Genomic DNA, 18,307 nt, shown 5'->3' with positions numbered 1-18,307 from the left:
TGCATTCCCAAATCCCAATGACAGTAACTTAAGCAAGCATATTATTTTTCTTTTCCAGATCGTCGCTATATAATGTGGTTATTCTTAGTTACTGTTGCTTATAACTGGAACTGCTGGTTCATCCCACTGCGATTAGTATTCCCAGTTCAAACATCCAGCAATATAATATACTGGATTGCTACAGACATCTTAAGTGACATCTGCTACATCTGTGATCTCCTGTTATTTCAACCTCGAGTACAATTTGTGAAAGAGGGAGATATAATAGTAAGTAAAAAAGAAAGAGAGAACTGAGAACCCTGAAGCCTATTGGGCTGGGTTGATGTTTCTTACCAGAAAACATTAGATTCAAAAGCCCACTCAGAGATGAAGTTCAATGTTATTTGGGGGGTTAGAACAGAGTACTTTTTGTGCTACAAGCAGAACCCAGAAGACCCAATTGGGTGGCATCTATTACTATTGGTACCATCTTTGCATTGTTGTGCCACAATCATTGCATTTCAATTTGCAGGTCTTTCTATTTTGTGATTTTCCCCAGTTCATTCCCTTCAGTTCTGCTGTCTCTGGATACCACTACATCCACTATTTTTGTCTTTCTTACTGACCAGTGCTATGTTTGTAGTGTCTGTTATATGGCAGGTGCTTATCTGTTTGAATTCCAAAGTCCAAGAGTGCTGGTATTTCTTGCAGATAGGCAAATTCTGACTTGTTAGTGAACCTGAGAATCTACTTTTCTAATATAAAGGGGAGGTTTTATATCAGTGGTGGTTTGCCCCCGGTTTGGACCGGTTTGCAAGAAGCAGTAGTAAAACCGGTGGGAGGCCCCGCCCACTGCTCTGGATGTCGTCATCGGCGATCTGCGCATGCACAGAAGCAAGGCACGCGCATGATCCCATTGGGAACTGGTAGTAAAGGTAAGTAGAACCCATCCCTGGTTTATATGTGTTCAATAGGATCTAAATAGGCAAAAAAAATCCTCAAAGCCACAATGCAGAAGAAGAAGATTCCTGCCTGTTAGCTCAAGAACTATCTTCATACATAACGCAGGCTGCCAGTGTTGTTATTGAGTACACCCAATCCAAACTCAAGAATGGTTTTCCATTTGTAAAAAAAAACCATAATAACAATATTAATAGTAACACTACATTATTAGTTGTGGTAACCGTTTTAGTTCAATAGTGTCAGATCCAAGCCTAAAGATGACACAGTAAAATCGAATCAGATTCAATCCTTTATTTGCTTAAACCTAATGGACAGAATCTTGCTAAACCTTCTAACCTGCTAGATACTAAATCTATACTCCTCTACCTTAATAGATATGTTCTGAAGGATTCTAAGATGAGGCTACCCTGAACTTTTCCCCCCTGCTTCAGTGGTGGGTTGCTACCAGTTCGCCCCAGATCGGGCAAACCGGTAGTGGCGGCGGCAGGCTACACCCACCCACTCAGATGCTTCTGCACATGCGCAGACATGTTGCGCGTGACCGCAAACGCACACGAGCAAACTGGTAGCAAACTAAATTGAAACCCACTACTGCCCTGCTTCCTCATCTAGCTTGGACTGCACAGTCTCTTAATTTGGTCTTCTCTCTGATGAAATGTACTGCCTCCTCACTGGGAGAGCTCTGTGCTGTCCAGACTCTGCTCCACTGTTTCACCAAGTACATGTTCCATCATGAACAGGAAGCATAGTTTGTTAATAACCTGGCTTGCGACTTTCTGCTGAATAGCAGCTTTTTTTATATATATATAATGTTGTAATTATTACATTGTCATAATTGTTATTATGTAAATCAGGGTTTCTCAACCCCAGGAACTTTAACAAGTAAAGTTGTTAAGTTGTAAATTCTTAAAACTGGCTTGGGGAATTCTGGAATTTGAAGTCAACACCTCCAAATGTTGCTCAGGTTGAGAAATGCTAATGTAAATCACTTAGTCTGCCTTTCTTGGTAGTATCCTAACTTGGCTGGTAACTCCTGCTTACTTTCTTTTCTGATTTCTCTTTGCTAGAAAAGGTTTCAGCTCTTCCTCCTAGCTGCTGGCTAGAATCACATCTTCCTACAGCTCTTACATGCTAGGAACTAGGACTGCAGTGTAAAACCTTCAATTTGGCCACTGAGTCCTTTAAACCTCATCAGCTCAAGAACAATCCTGTTCATTTTCAGTCAAGAAGACAGTTCCAATCATGCAATCAATTCTTTTAAAATGCACATGGAAGGCTACAGTTATAAGCAGGCTGTTGCCAAGTGAGAGAAGGCTAGATTTATTTTTAGAGTTCTGTTAAACTTCTCTGATAAGAAGATAGCATCATTTCCCCATTGGAGAACAACTTAAAAATAAACAACTAATCATTCTTAATAGATGTAATGCTGACAGTTCTAATGCTAATGAGAGCACATCCATCCGGTTTCTAAATGAAATAATTTGTGTAGTAGTGTTACTTCTAATGGCTCATCCCTGCTATAATTGCTACCAATAGATTTCAGCAAAGATTGATTACAATAATCATTACATTTTTCCTTAAAAAAACATAATAAAGCCCAAAATAAAGAAGTGTGGATTTAAAATGAGGCTGAAAATTTCTCATCCAAAATCATAGATTTTATTCTCCCTAAAAGAATTACTTACCTACCCTTCTATTCTTCTTCTAGTCTGTTTTCCAAATATTGTTTTGAAAAAAGGCCCTCTTCTAACAGTATTTCAGCAGTGTGATCTTTTTTCCCCCTCTCTGTTCAGTATACTAGTTATCTACTGTAAGTATCATTAAGAAGATGTAGTCCATGTACTCTTAAGAACATCTCCAGTTTAATGCCCTGTATCTCCAGGGCTGAGAAAGACAGGCTTAAAACATTGAAAGACACCTAGCAACAGTATAGGCAATATTGAATTAGTTGTTTCCTACTTAGGTACCTGTGGAAGGAGGTTCTGATGTTTCCAAAGTCTAAGAACAAGTAATGCATCAAGGGAAAGCCTTAATAATAGTTGAAATCACACTATATTCCTAGGTATTTTAAATAATATGCTGATTTCTAAATGTTGTTATTTGAAGGAATCTATGCTGTAAATATAAAGCCTTAGTCTCAATATTTTCTCAGGATTACTGACAACTTAAGATGGCAGTTTGATAATTTCCAAGGTTTCCTTCAAATCTATAACCAGGTTTAGGAGTTCTAGACATGGTCAGTGCTGAGAGAAAAATTGAGACCGCATAAAGCAACCAAATGAACTCCCTGTGAATACAGGTAGTCCTCAACTTACAAACACAACTGAGCCCAAAATTTCTGTTGCTGAGTGAGACAATTTGTTAAGTGAGTTTTGCCCCATTTTACAATCTTTCCTGCCACCATTGTTAAGTGAATCACTGCAGTTGTTAAGTTACTAACATGGTTATGAGGTGAATCTGGCTTCCCCATTGACTTTGCTTGTCAGAAAGTGACAAAAGATGATCACATGACCCGGGACACTGCAACCGTCATACATATGAGTCAATTGCCAAGAGTCTGAATTTTGATCACATGATCATGGGGATGCTGCAATGGTCATAAGTATGAAAAAGTCACTTTTTTCAGTGCCATTGTAACTTTGAATGGTCACTAAATGAACTGTTGTAAGTCAAGGACTACTTGTAATTTAAGATCCATTGTTTTTGACTGAGCTAAGATGTAGTTGATTGTTGGGCTGCAATATAGCAATAGCACTTAGACTTATATACCATTTTATAGTGCTTTACACCCCTCGCTAAGCAGTTTACAGAATCAACATATTGCCCCCAAACAATCTGGGTCCTCATTTTAACAACCTCAGAAGGATGGAATGCTGAGTCAACCTTGAGCTGTTCAGAATCAAACACCTGGAGTGAGTAGTGAGTTAGCCTGCAGTAATGCATTTTAACCACTGTGCCACCATAAACTTTTGAGAGTACCTCTAGTAAATTTCTATGCATGGGGTGCACTATATTCTTTAGATAAATAACTTTGGAGTTTTTAAATAATATAAATATATTTTGCAAGTGATTATGATGTGAACCTATACCACGTACTAATTCTCATATATTATTGAATTTATTGAACTGTGACTGTCTCCTCTTTCTGTTTCTACTTTTAGACAGATAAAGTAGAAATAAAGAAGTCCTACCGGAATTCATTAAAATTTCGGGTAAGTAAAATGAGTAAATTGGGTACGCTTGGGTATGGTATTATTATTATTATATCTCTCTTTTTTTTCAACATGGCAATCAATAATAATAGTTTTTCACAAATTTTGATAATCTGAATTTTTAAAAAGTCAGGAATCAGTGCCCTATATATGAATACACAGACTAAAACAAAAATATATAAATAAATAAAATACTTAAACCAACAGTTTACAAATAATGAAACAATTATTGGCTGGAAAAAGAATTCAAAATATTTTGAGAATCAACTGATTTCTATTTTGGCATTCTGGGAACCTACTTAATTTCCAAAGGAAAACAAAGGAAAGACATAGGAGTGGTGAGGAGGGAACAGTCCCTAAATGGAAAGGCAGTCACTGGGGAAACAGCCCATAGAGGAACCAGTCAGTGAGGCTTGTATTTCTTGCATGAGTGAAAGTAAAGTTATGGCCAAGTAGTGGCCATAGTCCAGACTTGGTATCAGCCTGGGCCCAATGCCAGTTTGCAATACAGACTGAAATTTCTGAAACCAGTTTAAGAAATATCTGTGGGAAGCATGGGAGTTAAATATAATGCAGAAGTCCCTTATTCTGTCATGGATCTCTAGAAATGGAATAGATTAAAACCATCCAGAATACTTTGCCAAATTTTAACCATAGGCTGGAAAAATAACCTCACTCGGTGAAGGTGAGATGGGAAGTATCTAAACTTTACAAATGAATAAAATAAACCAATAAATTAAAACATTATAAACATAGATTATCCCATGTTTCTGTCAAAAGAGGAACACAACATCATTATTGATGTGTTCGTTTTTTTAGCAACCATCTAGATTAGAGGTCAAAAACTAGAAGCCCCCATCTGTGTAAAATTATGAATTATTTTCAGTAGAAACAAGGAATAATGAGAATAACTTATTCTTCTTACTTTGCTTCTCAATTAGACACCTTTCTGACAAATATTCAGAACTCAATAAGCCAAATTAACTTTGAATAACTTTTAATATAAGTATCAAATTAATATTAATTTAAGAAAGACTAACTGAATTGTTTGCTTCACCAGCTTGATTTATTTTCAGTAATTCCATTTGATGTTTTATACGTTATATTTGGAATCAATGCAATATTTAGAGTAAACAGGATATTGAAGGTAAGAAGAGATTATCTATTATTACTCTTAATCCTGGGATAAAACTCATATTCCTTAGGGTTCATTGATCACACTGGGGATGAGATGGATTCGAAATAAAAACATGCCACACACTTTCTAACTATACATTTTAAATATTTTTCTTTGAGAAAAAAAAGTTCATTCATTTCTTTCAGTTCTAAATGAATTTTAAAAGTTTATACACTAAACTTTGGACACTAGAATAGCAGATATTTATTTTATGAATTAACATTAATGTAATTGTATGCAAGTTTATCTAAAAATAGGTCTCACTGTGTTCAGTTAGATTTACACTTATACATTCTTTTTAAATTAGAGTTTTTCAACCCTGGCAGCTTTAAGAGGTGTGGACCAACTAGGGAATTCTGGGAGTTGAAGTCCATATATCTTACATTTGAAAAGGTTGAAAAACACTACTTTAGGCTAATTGGTACATTTGGAATGCGGACCATATTTTATTCTCTTTAGGAACTGCCTATTTACAAAATTGCTGCTGAGAAATTTCTGTCCCAGAATGCTTTCTACAAATCTATTTATCTTTGATTTTCATTGTTTGCCTGATTATGTTTTGAGGAGGGAATGAAGATGCATGTGGGTATATAACCACTTACTATTTTTACTTTCTTAGAATGCTTGTGGGTCCCAGCACTATTCCTGTAAAGTATAATAGCTGTGACTGTTATTGCATATCTGCAATATATCGGTTTCCTTTAAAAATAAATGGATAAATAAATCTTTAAAAAGCAACAGGAAAGATAGGCATGGGCATCCACAGAAGAGGTCAAGGGCAAATTTATATATGTAAGATGATTTCATTATGTAAATGCTGCAAATTAAGTACTTATTCATGATTTTTAGTCTCTTTGTACTTTTTGGGGTGAGAGGTGACCTGACTCATGATCTGTTTATCTAATTTAATTTCAAATTAATGGATTAAATTTGCCCTTTAATTTGCAAAGTTTAAAAAGAAGTTATCCAGACAATTATCTCTCTTTCAAAAAGCTAATTATATAGAAATCAAGTAATGAATAAATATAATCAGCAAAACTTTGTTCGGTTAACTGAATACATTACACTGTCAAAAATACTGATTTGCTACTAGGAAAGAAAAATCATCACCTCCCCTATAAAAAAGGGAACAAGTAGGCAATTTATGACAAAAATGCATTATAGAGCTGGTTTTACTTTTTCTTGTTTTATATTCAGCATCTCACATTCTTTGAATTCAATGACAAGTTAGAGACAATAATGGATAAAGCATACATCTACAGGTATGTATTACTGATGTTATAGTATCCCACGAAATATAGTCTTCAGAAATATTTTAATATTTTGGAATGATGAGGGCAAGGAGGAAGATGCAGTTTTCTATAGTTTTCTGCAACTTTATCTGCAATCCGTGATGGATAAATTAATGCAGTCACATGGAACATGTTATAAAATCTAGAGTCTTGTGGGAAATCTACATTTTGACATTTAAATGAACAATATTTATCTTAGCAGAATTAAGTCCTGGTGTGATGTAATGGAATCTACAATACTTAGCAAAATCTATCAGGTTTCATACCTGGGCTTGGCTAGTCATAAGACTCTCAGACAAAACTTTGCTAGATAGAAACTGTTGTGTGTTACTTCACACAACAAAAGGATTTATTGTTCATTCAGAGATGTGTCTGTATGTATTAATTATTGAATTTTTCTTCCCACATATCTGTGCCAAAAGATTCTTGTTAGAATTTTGCTTGCTGTGATAGACTACTCCAGATATTGTAAAAACAGTCAAGGTAGTTTTGAATGAAAAGCAGCAACACAGGTTAGCTTTAGGAGTATGGGAAGAAAGTGTTTCAAAGAGACTCTGCCTTAATTGACTTACTGTAAATCTGTCTGGGTAGCTAATTCTTTCAGTCTTCAAGATTATGTTTTTGCTCTGACTAGGACATTAAATATGCCTTTTTGAAATCAGTGTTTCTGCTTGAATTTGCCAACCACGTGGGGCTTGATAATTTATCTAATGTATTTATTTGTATCCCACCTTTATTATTTTTACAAATAGCAAAAAGCAGAAACCACATCAGTCTTCTCCTATTTTCCCCACAACAAGCCTGTGAATTGTGTTGGGTGGAGACAGAATGACTGGCCCAAAGACATCCAGCTTTCATGGCTAAGGCAGGATTTGAACTCATCAGTTTCCCACTTTCTAGCCCGGTGCCTTAACCATCTAACCAGACTGCCTTTCAAGAAACAATGTTCTTGGGAGGCAGCTAGAGTATGTTTTATTTCAATTCTCTCTAGTCTGGGTATTTCTGATTTTAACATCACCAGTTTCCACCAAATAAATGTTTATTTCCAAATATCCAATGTAAATTTAATTAGTCAGCTGTGTTATCCTTCAGGAAACATAATTCACTGGTGTCCCTGGACCAGTTAAATAAGGATTGAATTTCAAAAGAGTAAAATAGATTAGCAGCTTTTTTTTTTTGTCCTGTTAATATTGGGTGGGTATCAGTGTTGGTATTGACCAAAATCAAAATTTTCTAAGAAAAAGCAAACCCAGAAAAAAAATACATATCAGAACTTACATAAACGTTGGGTCTTTCTTTCTTTCACAGGGTCATTCGAACTATTGGATACCTGTTGTTTATCTTGCATATTAATGCATGCTTATATTACTGGGCTTCAACCTATCAAGGACTTGGTAGCACCAAATGGGTATATGATGGCGAAGGAAACATGCAAGTGGTTTTGTGTTACATTTCCCCTGTAATCTTAATTAAATGCTTAACATTCATAAGTGTTTCCACTGGTAACCTTTAGCTCCAGTTTTAATAGCAGTAAAATGTGCTTATTATATGGAAGACTAGTGAATGTTACCATGCGGTTCATTTTATCAGTGAATGTTAATTATTTCTTTAATGGTTTCATCTTTTTCCTCAATCATTTAGCTATCACGTGACTTCATAAATTAAACTGACTCATTGTGTAAAGAAATCTTGAGCGATAAGAAAATTACCACTTGGAAAAGATCTAAGAAGTCCAACTGCAATAAATAATGCATCATTCAGATCATAAGAGACAATATATTTCCTTTTAAAAGGCTACATAGGATCTAATTCCACCATTTCTTTACTTACGGTGAAGGTCATACAGTATGCAAACATTTTCTTTTAAAAAAGATAATGTCCTGTGGAAGATAGTATTTATTTACAGTATTTATTGTAATTGACTGCTTGAAGTGAGTAGGGAAGAGGTGCCATATCATACATAAATTCACAGAAGGAAAACAAATGGGTGTGTGGGATGAAGTGAGGATAATGTGCTCTGAAGTATATACAGTATTTCTAAGAAAGTGAATAGTTACTATGGAAATGTCCAAAGACAGCTTAAATCTCAAGCCCTGTGTCCTACTGTCTACGAATGTCAGACATCTGCAGCAGATCAAACTATTCTGAAAATTCAATAAAAGCACGCAAAATGCAGAGCCCACAAGTGAAGAATTGGAGAGCTTAGAAATCATGCTGGTACAACACCCTGTGGGAACACTCAAGTAATATAAGCATACAGGGTGCCATTTTGTAGAGCATAAAGGAGATGACAGTGAGAGAGATAAGCAAGATCCATTCTCAAAGCTACACAGTGAGCAGCATGACTCAAGCTCAAAACAATCTGAGGAAGGGAGCAAACAGCTCAGATAAACACTTCCTTAGTTTCAGGAAACTCATTTCACAGGAATGTAAGGGTGGGCTTCAAAAATTTTAGCAAGGGGGATTCTCTGCCCAGTTGCTGGGTAGGCGTGGACATGGTGGGCGTGGCCTAGTCGGCTTCCTGCACCACAGCCCGGGGGGAGGTGTTTTTGCCCTCCCTCGACTCCGGAGGCCCTCTGGAGGCCAGAAATGGGCCTGTTTCCAGCCTTCCCAAACTTCCGGTAGCCCCGGTTTTTGCCCTCCCCGAGCCTCCACGCGTGCCCTACACTTACCTGCATCCAAAACAGGCTGTGTGGGGACTCCTGGGAGGGGCAGGGTGGGCGGGGCGGGGCCAGCCAGGAGTGGGATTTGGGGGTTCTCCGAACTGCACAGAATCTTAGCTAGAGGTTCTCCCGAACCCCTGTGAACCCCCAGCAGCCCACCCCTAATGTAAGGGAGAATGGGGAAGTGAGAAGTAAAGCACAATTAGAAATGCAAGATTGCAACCTGGGGAAGTCTATAACTACTGGATCCAGAGAAATAGTATAATTCTGAAGTCCCTAGATTCAGAGATTTGCTATTTTTATCTCTGAATTGGGTAGTAACTCCTCAAACACACAGGTATATAATTTGGGGGGTCTTTCTGCATTCACATCTGCTTCTAATTTATCAGGTAATAGATATGACTAGAGAACTTTTCTACAAACTATTTATTATTTATTTATTTATTTATTTATTTATTTAAATTTTTATACCGCCCTTCTCCCGAGGGACTCAGGGCGGTGCACAGCCACAATAAAACACAATAAAACAAACTAGATTGGCAGGTCCTATTGACTAAGGAGTGTCAGCTGACAGGGCTTGGAAGAGAACATTTCTGCCATTATGCCTACCTTATGGAACACCATGCCACTTGAGATTAGACTAGCCCTGATCCAGGGGTGGGTTCTAAATATTTTTACTACTGGTTCTGTGGGTGTGGCTTATTTTGTGGGCGTGGCTTGTGGGGGTAATGTGACTGGGTAGGCGTGGCCAACTTTTTTTTTTTTAACTTTTAAAAGCATTTTTTCTACAACCTTAAGAGGTTGCAGAAAAAAATGCTTTTAGAAGCCTCTGACGATCAGGCAACTCAGCTGGGATCTCCAGAGGCTTTTAAAGGCATTTTTTTCCTACAACCTCTTTGGCTGAAGACGTTGTAGAAAAAATGCTTTTAAAAGCCTCTGATGATCCCAGCTGAGCCGTGCAATCATTAGAGGTTTTTTCTTTTTACTTTTAAAAGCATTTTTTTGGCCGAAGAGGTTGTTGAAAAAATGCTTTTAAAAGTTAAAAAAAAAGCCTCTGATGAGGTGGGCGGGGTAAGTGAGCGGTGACTGGGCTGGGGACCAGTTCAGGGGCGTGTCCAGCCAATGTTATTACTGGTTCTCCGAACTACTATAAATTTTTATTACCGCTTCTTGCGAACCGATGCAAACCAGGAGCAACCCACCACTGCCCTGATCCTATTGGCTTGTTACAAGGCCCCCAAACCTAGGCTTTATATCCAGGCCTGGAGCCTGAGTGTGCAATGTAGCCTGTCTCTTATCTTTGTCGGCAGTTGTTTTTGTGATGCTCAGATGGTATGTGTTTTTATTTTTATATTGTGTATTTTACACATTGTGGAATGTGTAAAATACACAATTTAAACTCATATAGTCACATTTGTGAGATGAGTGGAATTAAATTAAATTAAATTAAATTAAATTAAATTAAATTAAATTAAATTAAATTAAATTAAATTAAATTAAATTAAATTGTTTCTCTGTTGGGAGGCCCTACTCACAATAACTCATGTATTAGTCACTAGCTGACTTGATCACTATAATACACTCTACATTTGGTTGCTCTTGAAGCTTCAATTAGTCCAGAATGCAGCAGGGTAGGAAGCAGGGGTGAAATCCAATTTTTTTTCCCTACCGGTTCTGTGGGCATGGTTTGGTAGGTGTGGCAGGGGAAGGATACTGCAAAATCTCCATTCCCTCCACTCTTGGGGGAAGGATATTGTAAAATCTCCATTCCCACCCCACTCTGGAGCCAGCCAGAGGTGGTATTTGCCGGTTCTTCAAACTACTCAAAATTTCCGCTACCGGTTCTCCAGAACCTGTTAGAACCTGCTGGATTTCACCCCTAGTAGGAAGTTTGGGCACTTTGCTACACACCCACATGGTACCTCTGAGCCTTGAGCTACAGTGGTTACCAGTGAGCGTCTGGGTGCAATTCAAGATGCTGGCTATAACATACATGTAACATATAAAGCTCCACACAGCACAGGGTTCAGGTACTTGCAGGACCACCTGCCTCATAGTCTTTGTTCATCCTATCACATCTAGCAGGGATAACATGGTCTAGGTCCCTTCTATTAGAAAATTATCTTGTGGGAAGCAGGAGTTGTGTCTTCTCTGACAAAGCACCTGCCCTATTGGCTAGTTTATCACACAGACAGGACCACTGTATTTCGTGCTACACAAACAGGGCGTTTTTTCTATTGTTTATTGTTTTGTCTCATTCTTTCCATCTGCTTTTCCAGGAACAAAAACATTAAATTCAGTCAACCAATACTGTAAGCAGAGTGTGATATACATTTTCTGTTACATACACATTGCTCCATTGTTTACTTGGCTATTCTGCAGGTATTTAAAGATGGCACTCGCATTGGCTACATTCACACAGCACACAAACCAATAACATAGTTTCTTTGATAATGTGAATTCAGTATGATTTGTAAACTTAAAGTTTATGGTTTAGCATGTTGCAGTATTGATTTAACAAGCTATGATTAAAACAAACTTTGGCTTTGTATGTGTGTGAGCTCAGTCACAGTGTGACTTGGGCAATTTCCTAAGATTTTATCCAGAAGAACGCAGGTTGATTTGGAAACAAATCTGAAAGCACAGCTTAGAAGCCAATTTGAAAGCATGGCTTAGTTTGATTTATAAATCTTCCTAGCATATTTCTGCAGCTTTAGGATCATTGAGCGCCACTTTGCACGGTCAGCTGTGTCTCCAGGGTATGGTATGGCTTGCATATCTTTGTTGATGGTGTCTTGCCATCTCTGTTTTGGATGCCTGCCAGGTCACCGGCCATTGACTTCTAGTTGGTAGGCAGTCTTGGCCAAGGTGGAAGGTGCTGCTCTCTGGACATGTCCATACCAGTGGAGTCGGCCTTCTCTCATCTTCTCTATCATTGGCGCTATACCAAAATGTTCTCAAATGGTGTCATTTGTGATCTGGTCAAGAAGGGAGTTGCCCTATATCCAATGGAGCATTCACATTTCCATGGCATGGAGATAGCTTTCAGTCCCTGTTGTTGCTGCCCAGCATTCAGTGACATACAGATTTACATCTTGTAAATCTTAGATTTAAGATGGGTTGGCATTTGTCAGTCACATAACACATTGGTGAGTTCTCGCCAACGCATCCAGGCTGCATTCATCCTTGCTCACATCTCACCATTGATGTCGCCACTGATGCCTTGGAGATGATAGTTTGATTAATAAATCTAGTCATAATATGTTAGTCCTTTCTTGTCTTGGTCTATTTAGAGTCTGATCTACAAAAAATCCTTGATCCATGTAACTGACTAGAACTATCTACACTATCGGTTGTATACTATACAACTAGACAGCTACTCTTATAGGGCACACAATTTCTTATTTACTCTTTATCTAGACAAAATAGTGGTGAAAATCTCTGCGCTTCATTACCTAATTATTATTCCCATGATTAACTGCTTTAGAAAAAAGGAATTATTCCTTATTCTGAACATTAATAATCAGTACAACCATCTGTAGAAAAATAATGATATCAGTAATTGTTTTATATCTACAGGTATCTAAGATGTTACTACTGGGCTGTTTGCACTTTGATTACAATTGGTGGACTACCAGAACCAGTCACTTTGTTTGAAATAACCTTTCATCTTGCAAATTATTTCTCAGGTGTCTTTGTATTTTCCAGTTTGATTGGCCAGGTAAACAAAAACATTATTGAGTTACTGTGTTTGCCATATTTCTATAGATATTCCATCAATTCCTGTAGCCTGCCAACTTGGTAATGACCACAGTGCAGACTGAACATCTTCTAGTGGTTGGACTAGAAGACCTCCAAGGTCCCTTCCAACTCTGTTATTCTGTTCTAGGGCTGTCAAACTCCTAGCCCACAGGCTGGATGTGTCACTCACTGGTCATGCTCAGTTTAACGAAGGGGAGGGAAGTCCTGATACGTCATGTGATGCCACTGTGACAACATGAGTTTGATACCCCTGATATTTTTTTTATTTTTTTATTTTTTATTTTATTTTACTTTATTTTATTTATTTTATTTTATTTTATTTTATCAAGCATGTATTTTATGACAGATACAAGTGTAAACATAATTATAAATATGAAAAGGATACGAATAAAAGAAAACATTAGGACAGGGACTGTAGGCATGCTGGTGCGCTTATGGACGCCCCTTATAGACCTCTTAGGAATGGGGTGAGGTCTACAGTAGACAGTCTAAGGTTAAAGTTTTGGGGATTTGGGGAAGAAACCACAGGTAGCGCATTCCAGGCGTTGACAACTCTGTTACTGAAATAACAGGATATAGATTATCCTCCAAGTTTTCTTGGATGTTGGATTCTCTACAATAGTACATTCCTTCCATTCTCATTGATCTTCTTTAAAATACTTATTGACATTCCTTAGCATATCAAATTGAGATTTGAACATCCTTGTCAGTCCCAAGATCTTCGTTTTCCCAGGTCTGTTTCCATCTTCAATATCTTTACAAAAGTTGTGTAGTACTGCTTCTTGTCTCTTCTAAAAGCAGTTGAAATACTTTAAGTTCCTTCCTAAGATCCTTGCCTTTCTTGGATGATGTCTTGTGGACAATAAATAAAAACAGCACAATTGGCTGATACCATGCCTGTGGCAGGATAAGGATTTTAAAGAATATGGTTATTCCTTATTATCATAAGAGATAAAGAATTTTAGGCCAGTATAGTTTTCTGCTAGTTCAAAGTGTGGTGAACAAGATTTTAGTTTGGTTATGAAAAAGAGCTCTTACTTGCAGTGCATATGCTTCGAGTGCAGATTTCAGGTTAAAATCCAAAAAGAAAAGGGGAAAGTGATGGAAATAAATACTGCCAAAATAGAAAATCCTAACTTAAAATAGAAAATAATCTATTATATCACAGATCTCTCTATTCCATTTATTAAATGACCTTCTTTTCAATTAGTGAATTAATAAACTGTTAAAATATATTCCAATATAAAATAATACTGTAACTTGGAAAAGCCAATACAAACTACATAGACAGCAATTTGTATTGCAACTAAAAATTTAAGTTAGCAAAAACCTATGATAACATGTAATGATAATGGCTGATATTTGCAGATGCGTGATATTATTGGAGCAGCAACAGCAGGGCAAAACTATTATCGTGCCTGTATGGATGACACAGTTGCTTACATGAATACTTACACAATTCCATGGCTTGTTCAGAATCGTGTTCGAACATGGTATGAGTATACGTGGGATTCACAAGGAATGCTAGGTAAAATTCAGAATGTTTCATATTCCCAAGTCTGCTGTTTTGGGAATACCCGTTTCATTTGGTTTGATTGAAAAGGAATAGAAAGTGGGCACTAACATTCACTGAATAATATCACTTAAACAATCCAGTTCAGATGATATGATGAATCATCATTTTTCAAATCATTGGGTGTGTGTGTGTGTGTGTGTGTGATTTTTCAGTATACACCAATAGCATAAACCAACTTTTATCATTTTGTCTTGCAGATGAATCAGAATTATTGGAGCAGATGCCTGGAAAAATGCAGCTAGACATTGCAACTGATGTCAATTTTGCTATTGTCCGGAAAGTCGATTTGTTCAAAGTCAGTAGAACTTTGGGTAGTATAACAATATTGGCAAGATTATTATTATTATTTTTGTAAAGCAAGCAATTATAACAAGCATGTTCAATTTGTAGGACAACAGATATAATCAAATTATAGCAATTACCACAGGCTTGATGAGAATCATCAAGTTCTTACCAGTGGCTTAATACGAAAAATCCATAAAGGTTCTACAAACACATTTGATCATCAGAGTCAGATATTGCAGTTATTGGAATCATGGAGCCATCAACCTGATGGTACTAGAGTCATGTAAGATGTTGATCCATCCAGAAGACTCAGTAAAGCAGGGGTCCCTAAAACCCAGTCCGTGGACCAGCACTGGTCTATGGCATATCAGAAACTGGGCCACACAAACAAGCAAAGCCCCATTCACGGGATGCAGGCAGCACACAAAACCACACCCCCTCCAGTCTATGGAAAAACCTCTCTCCATGGATCTGGTCCCTGGTCCCCAAAAGGTTGGAGGCCATTGCAGTAAAGAAAGACCTGCCTAACTCATACCACATAGCAAGCAGTTATTCCTTGAACTCTTCCCATTCCAGTCTATGTTTCCAACAGTTAGATAAATAGACATCTGTTTCTTTATGTTGCCTTAGATTAAGATAGGAAAGACACAAGGAAGTAGTGACTGAGCTTGATCTAATAGCGGCAAACACCTGGAATTACAGGACAACAATGCTTCTATGTGTCCTAGCTGTTCTCCATCATTTAGTTTGATTCTCACAAAAAACAACTGCAAGAGTAAAATTTTTGTCAATGTTTTATACTTTACTTGCTTGTGGGTCTCATAAAATAGTTACCACATACACAATCACATTAAAAAAAACTTATATTTTTCTACACAGAGAAAATGAGAGCCAAAGTTTTATAAGCCAAATATTTTGCATTTTCCCCCCTGATATTAGTTGCCTATGAACAAATTATCTAGTTTTAAATTTTTCAATTATATTTTTCTTCTTTTGAGGAGCTTTTGCTCCATTTATATTCCATGTTAAACTTTTGTAATCCATAATTAGGCCAAACATTTGAAAAGATCAATATCCACATGGCACCAATTTCATTATCATCTTTTGTCCAATTCCTATTGCATCTGTTGTGATTTTTTGTGCAGTTTCTTCTGAGCACTCCATTTGCATCTCCTCCAATTCTCCTTTAAATCTTTTTTAAAACTGTGAGCATAGATGAAATTCCAGCATTGCCAGCAGCTCAGCCCCCTGACTGCAAGAACTTTCTGTTTCTGCTGTTTATCCATGAGGAACAGCTGTCCAGGATGCACATGGAGATCTCGCAATCTCTGTTTGATCCAGGGAGATTATTCCAGTCAGAATTCAATTTCCAACAGGTGCTGGATTCAACTATGAATCCATCTCTTTCATGAATCCATTTTCTATTAATTCAGTTTCAACTATGATGCCTCTTTGCTTCTTCAGAAATATTAGCCCACCAAAATTTTCCACCAGAAGCTGCCCACTGCTTAGTATTGCTGATAAGGTTTTACTTAAATATATTACTGAAATTGGTTTGTCTTTCCTTTTAAACAGGAATGTGAATCCCAAATGATATGCGACATGTTGCTGAGATTGAAATCTATTGTGTATTTACCTGGTGACTTTGTGTGCAAAAAGGTGATGTAACCTGTTTGTTCTGCTGTAGATCAAAAATAAATTTTGAATAAAATTAATATTAAAATTACATACCATATATACTGTATATAATACAGTGCATGATCATCGCCATATGTTCTCAGATTTCTTACTTGGTCCAGAAAATATAGATTTTTTTTTTTACTTACAGGATAATTAAAAAAAGAATATGAATGTATAGTATTTAAATATGAATTATATATTGGCACATGACATTGGAAGTGAAATATTGAAGGGACAATTTGCACATAAATACTCTATAACAGCGGTCATCAATTGGTGGTCCGCAGAAAAATTATTTGCATTTTTAATATTGCACTAAATCAGGGATCCTCAAACAAAAGGCCTGGGACAGATACGTGCAGTGAATGTTTGTGTTGCTGCAGAGAGTCTCCCCCTTTGAGGTCTTTTTGTGTGGGTCGGAGGGGGGCAGAAATTCCGACTTGGGATCTGCTTCAGCCTCCTGGTGTGGGGCTTTGGGCGAAAGCTGGAGGGAAGTGGCACTGGTGGCGAAGAGCCGGATGACCTTGTTCCAGTGGGACTGCCTCATGGCCTGGAACTGGCTGACCATCTCAGCCTGCTGAGCTTCCATGTGCCAGTACTTGCCTTGCACTCCTGCAAGTCTTTTCACTACTTGGAAAGCCTATGCTTGTAGTCCTCAGTGAGGTGCTTCTGCTGAGCTCCTTCTCAGTCAGATCCAATGTGAACTGAGCTGTTTTGCCAACTCTTTCTTGTGGTTGCTGCTTAGCTCCAACAACTGCTTCTTGTTTGGGCCTTAAGGAGCCCGGACGGGGAGGTGGTGAGTTGGCCAGGACCACCCAGTCACATGACCACTTAGCCACGCCCACCCAGCCAGTCATTAGGTAGATCATATTAGTGATCCGCAGGATTTAAAATTATGAACTTAGTGGTCCCTGAGGTCCAAAAGGTTGGTGACCCCTGCTCATAATACCCAGGAGAACATATGAGGCTGCGTTATAAAACTTCGTCACTTGCCATCTGAAAAAAAATTGAGATACAGATATGCTGTGTTCTGCCAAGAATAATCAGTGCTGATATTCATACATTCAGTAGTTCAATGTCAGTAGTTTCCTAACTCTGGCTCTGGTTCCATGAAAAATTACTCTTCACCTGCTTGGCACAGAAAAGAAGCTTCAACAGATGCCAATGGAAGCATATTTCCAAGAGCAAATAGCAGCTTTGGGAAGATAATTTTTACTGGGATGCTAGCATATTAGGAAAAAAATATAATTTCTAAGCCAGCGTGGTAGAGTCCCAATTCACAGGTATTCCATAGCTGCTATTTATAAAGCATAACATATATGTTAAACATATAAATCCATTGGGCACTAAAGGAATATTCAAGGCACTGGACCATCCTAACTATATATATGATAGATATGTCCCAGTTGTATGCTATTTTTCTTTTATAGCACACTCAATTACTTTGATTGGAATATATATATATATATCACAAGCTTAGAATTTTCAGTTCTATTTGTCCAGGTATAATTGGCTTCATTTGAATGCTAATCAGCTCACAAATGAGCTGGTAAATATGCAAGAAACAGCAGATGCTTTGGTTGGTTGATTATTCTTGATTTCCCCTTTGAAAATTATGCAAATGATCATTAAGAAAATACTTAAAATGCTGATTTACTTTTGAGTGTGCATTGTTTCATTTGTTTGTTTTGTTATTCCTGTTCTTGCTTTGAAGATTG

General features: G+C 37.4%; 1 protein-coding gene across 1 annotated transcript in view; it reads left to right on the top strand.

Annotated features, from left to right (window-relative positions):
* CNGB3 (cyclic nucleotide gated channel subunit beta 3) overlaps positions 1-18,307 on the top strand; it is an 85,453-nt gene that overhangs the window by 54,691 nt on the left and 12,455 nt on the right. Inside the window, exons 6-14 of the mRNA XM_034422383.2 lie at positions 59-267; positions 4,104-4,154; positions 5,215-5,301; positions 6,529-6,593; positions 7,932-8,054; positions 12,866-13,007; positions 14,417-14,576; positions 14,822-14,919; positions 16,485-16,568. Of these exons, the coding sequence (XP_034278274.2) occupies positions 59-267; positions 4,104-4,154; positions 5,215-5,301; positions 6,529-6,593; positions 7,932-8,054; positions 12,866-13,007; positions 14,417-14,576; positions 14,822-14,919; positions 16,485-16,568 (1,019 nt within the window). The remainder of the gene's footprint in view (positions 1-58; positions 268-4,103; positions 4,155-5,214; positions 5,302-6,528; positions 6,594-7,931; positions 8,055-12,865; positions 13,008-14,416; positions 14,577-14,821; positions 14,920-16,484; positions 16,569-18,307) is intronic.

This window comes from Pantherophis guttatus, chromosome 3 (assembly GCF_059756535.1).
Source record: "Pantherophis guttatus breed Tessera chromosome 3, ASM5975653v1, whole genome shotgun sequence".
Classification (NCBI taxonomy): Eukaryota; Metazoa; Chordata; class Lepidosauria; order Squamata; family Colubridae; genus Pantherophis; species Pantherophis guttatus.
This window is presented reverse-complemented; position numbering and strand designations above follow the sequence as displayed.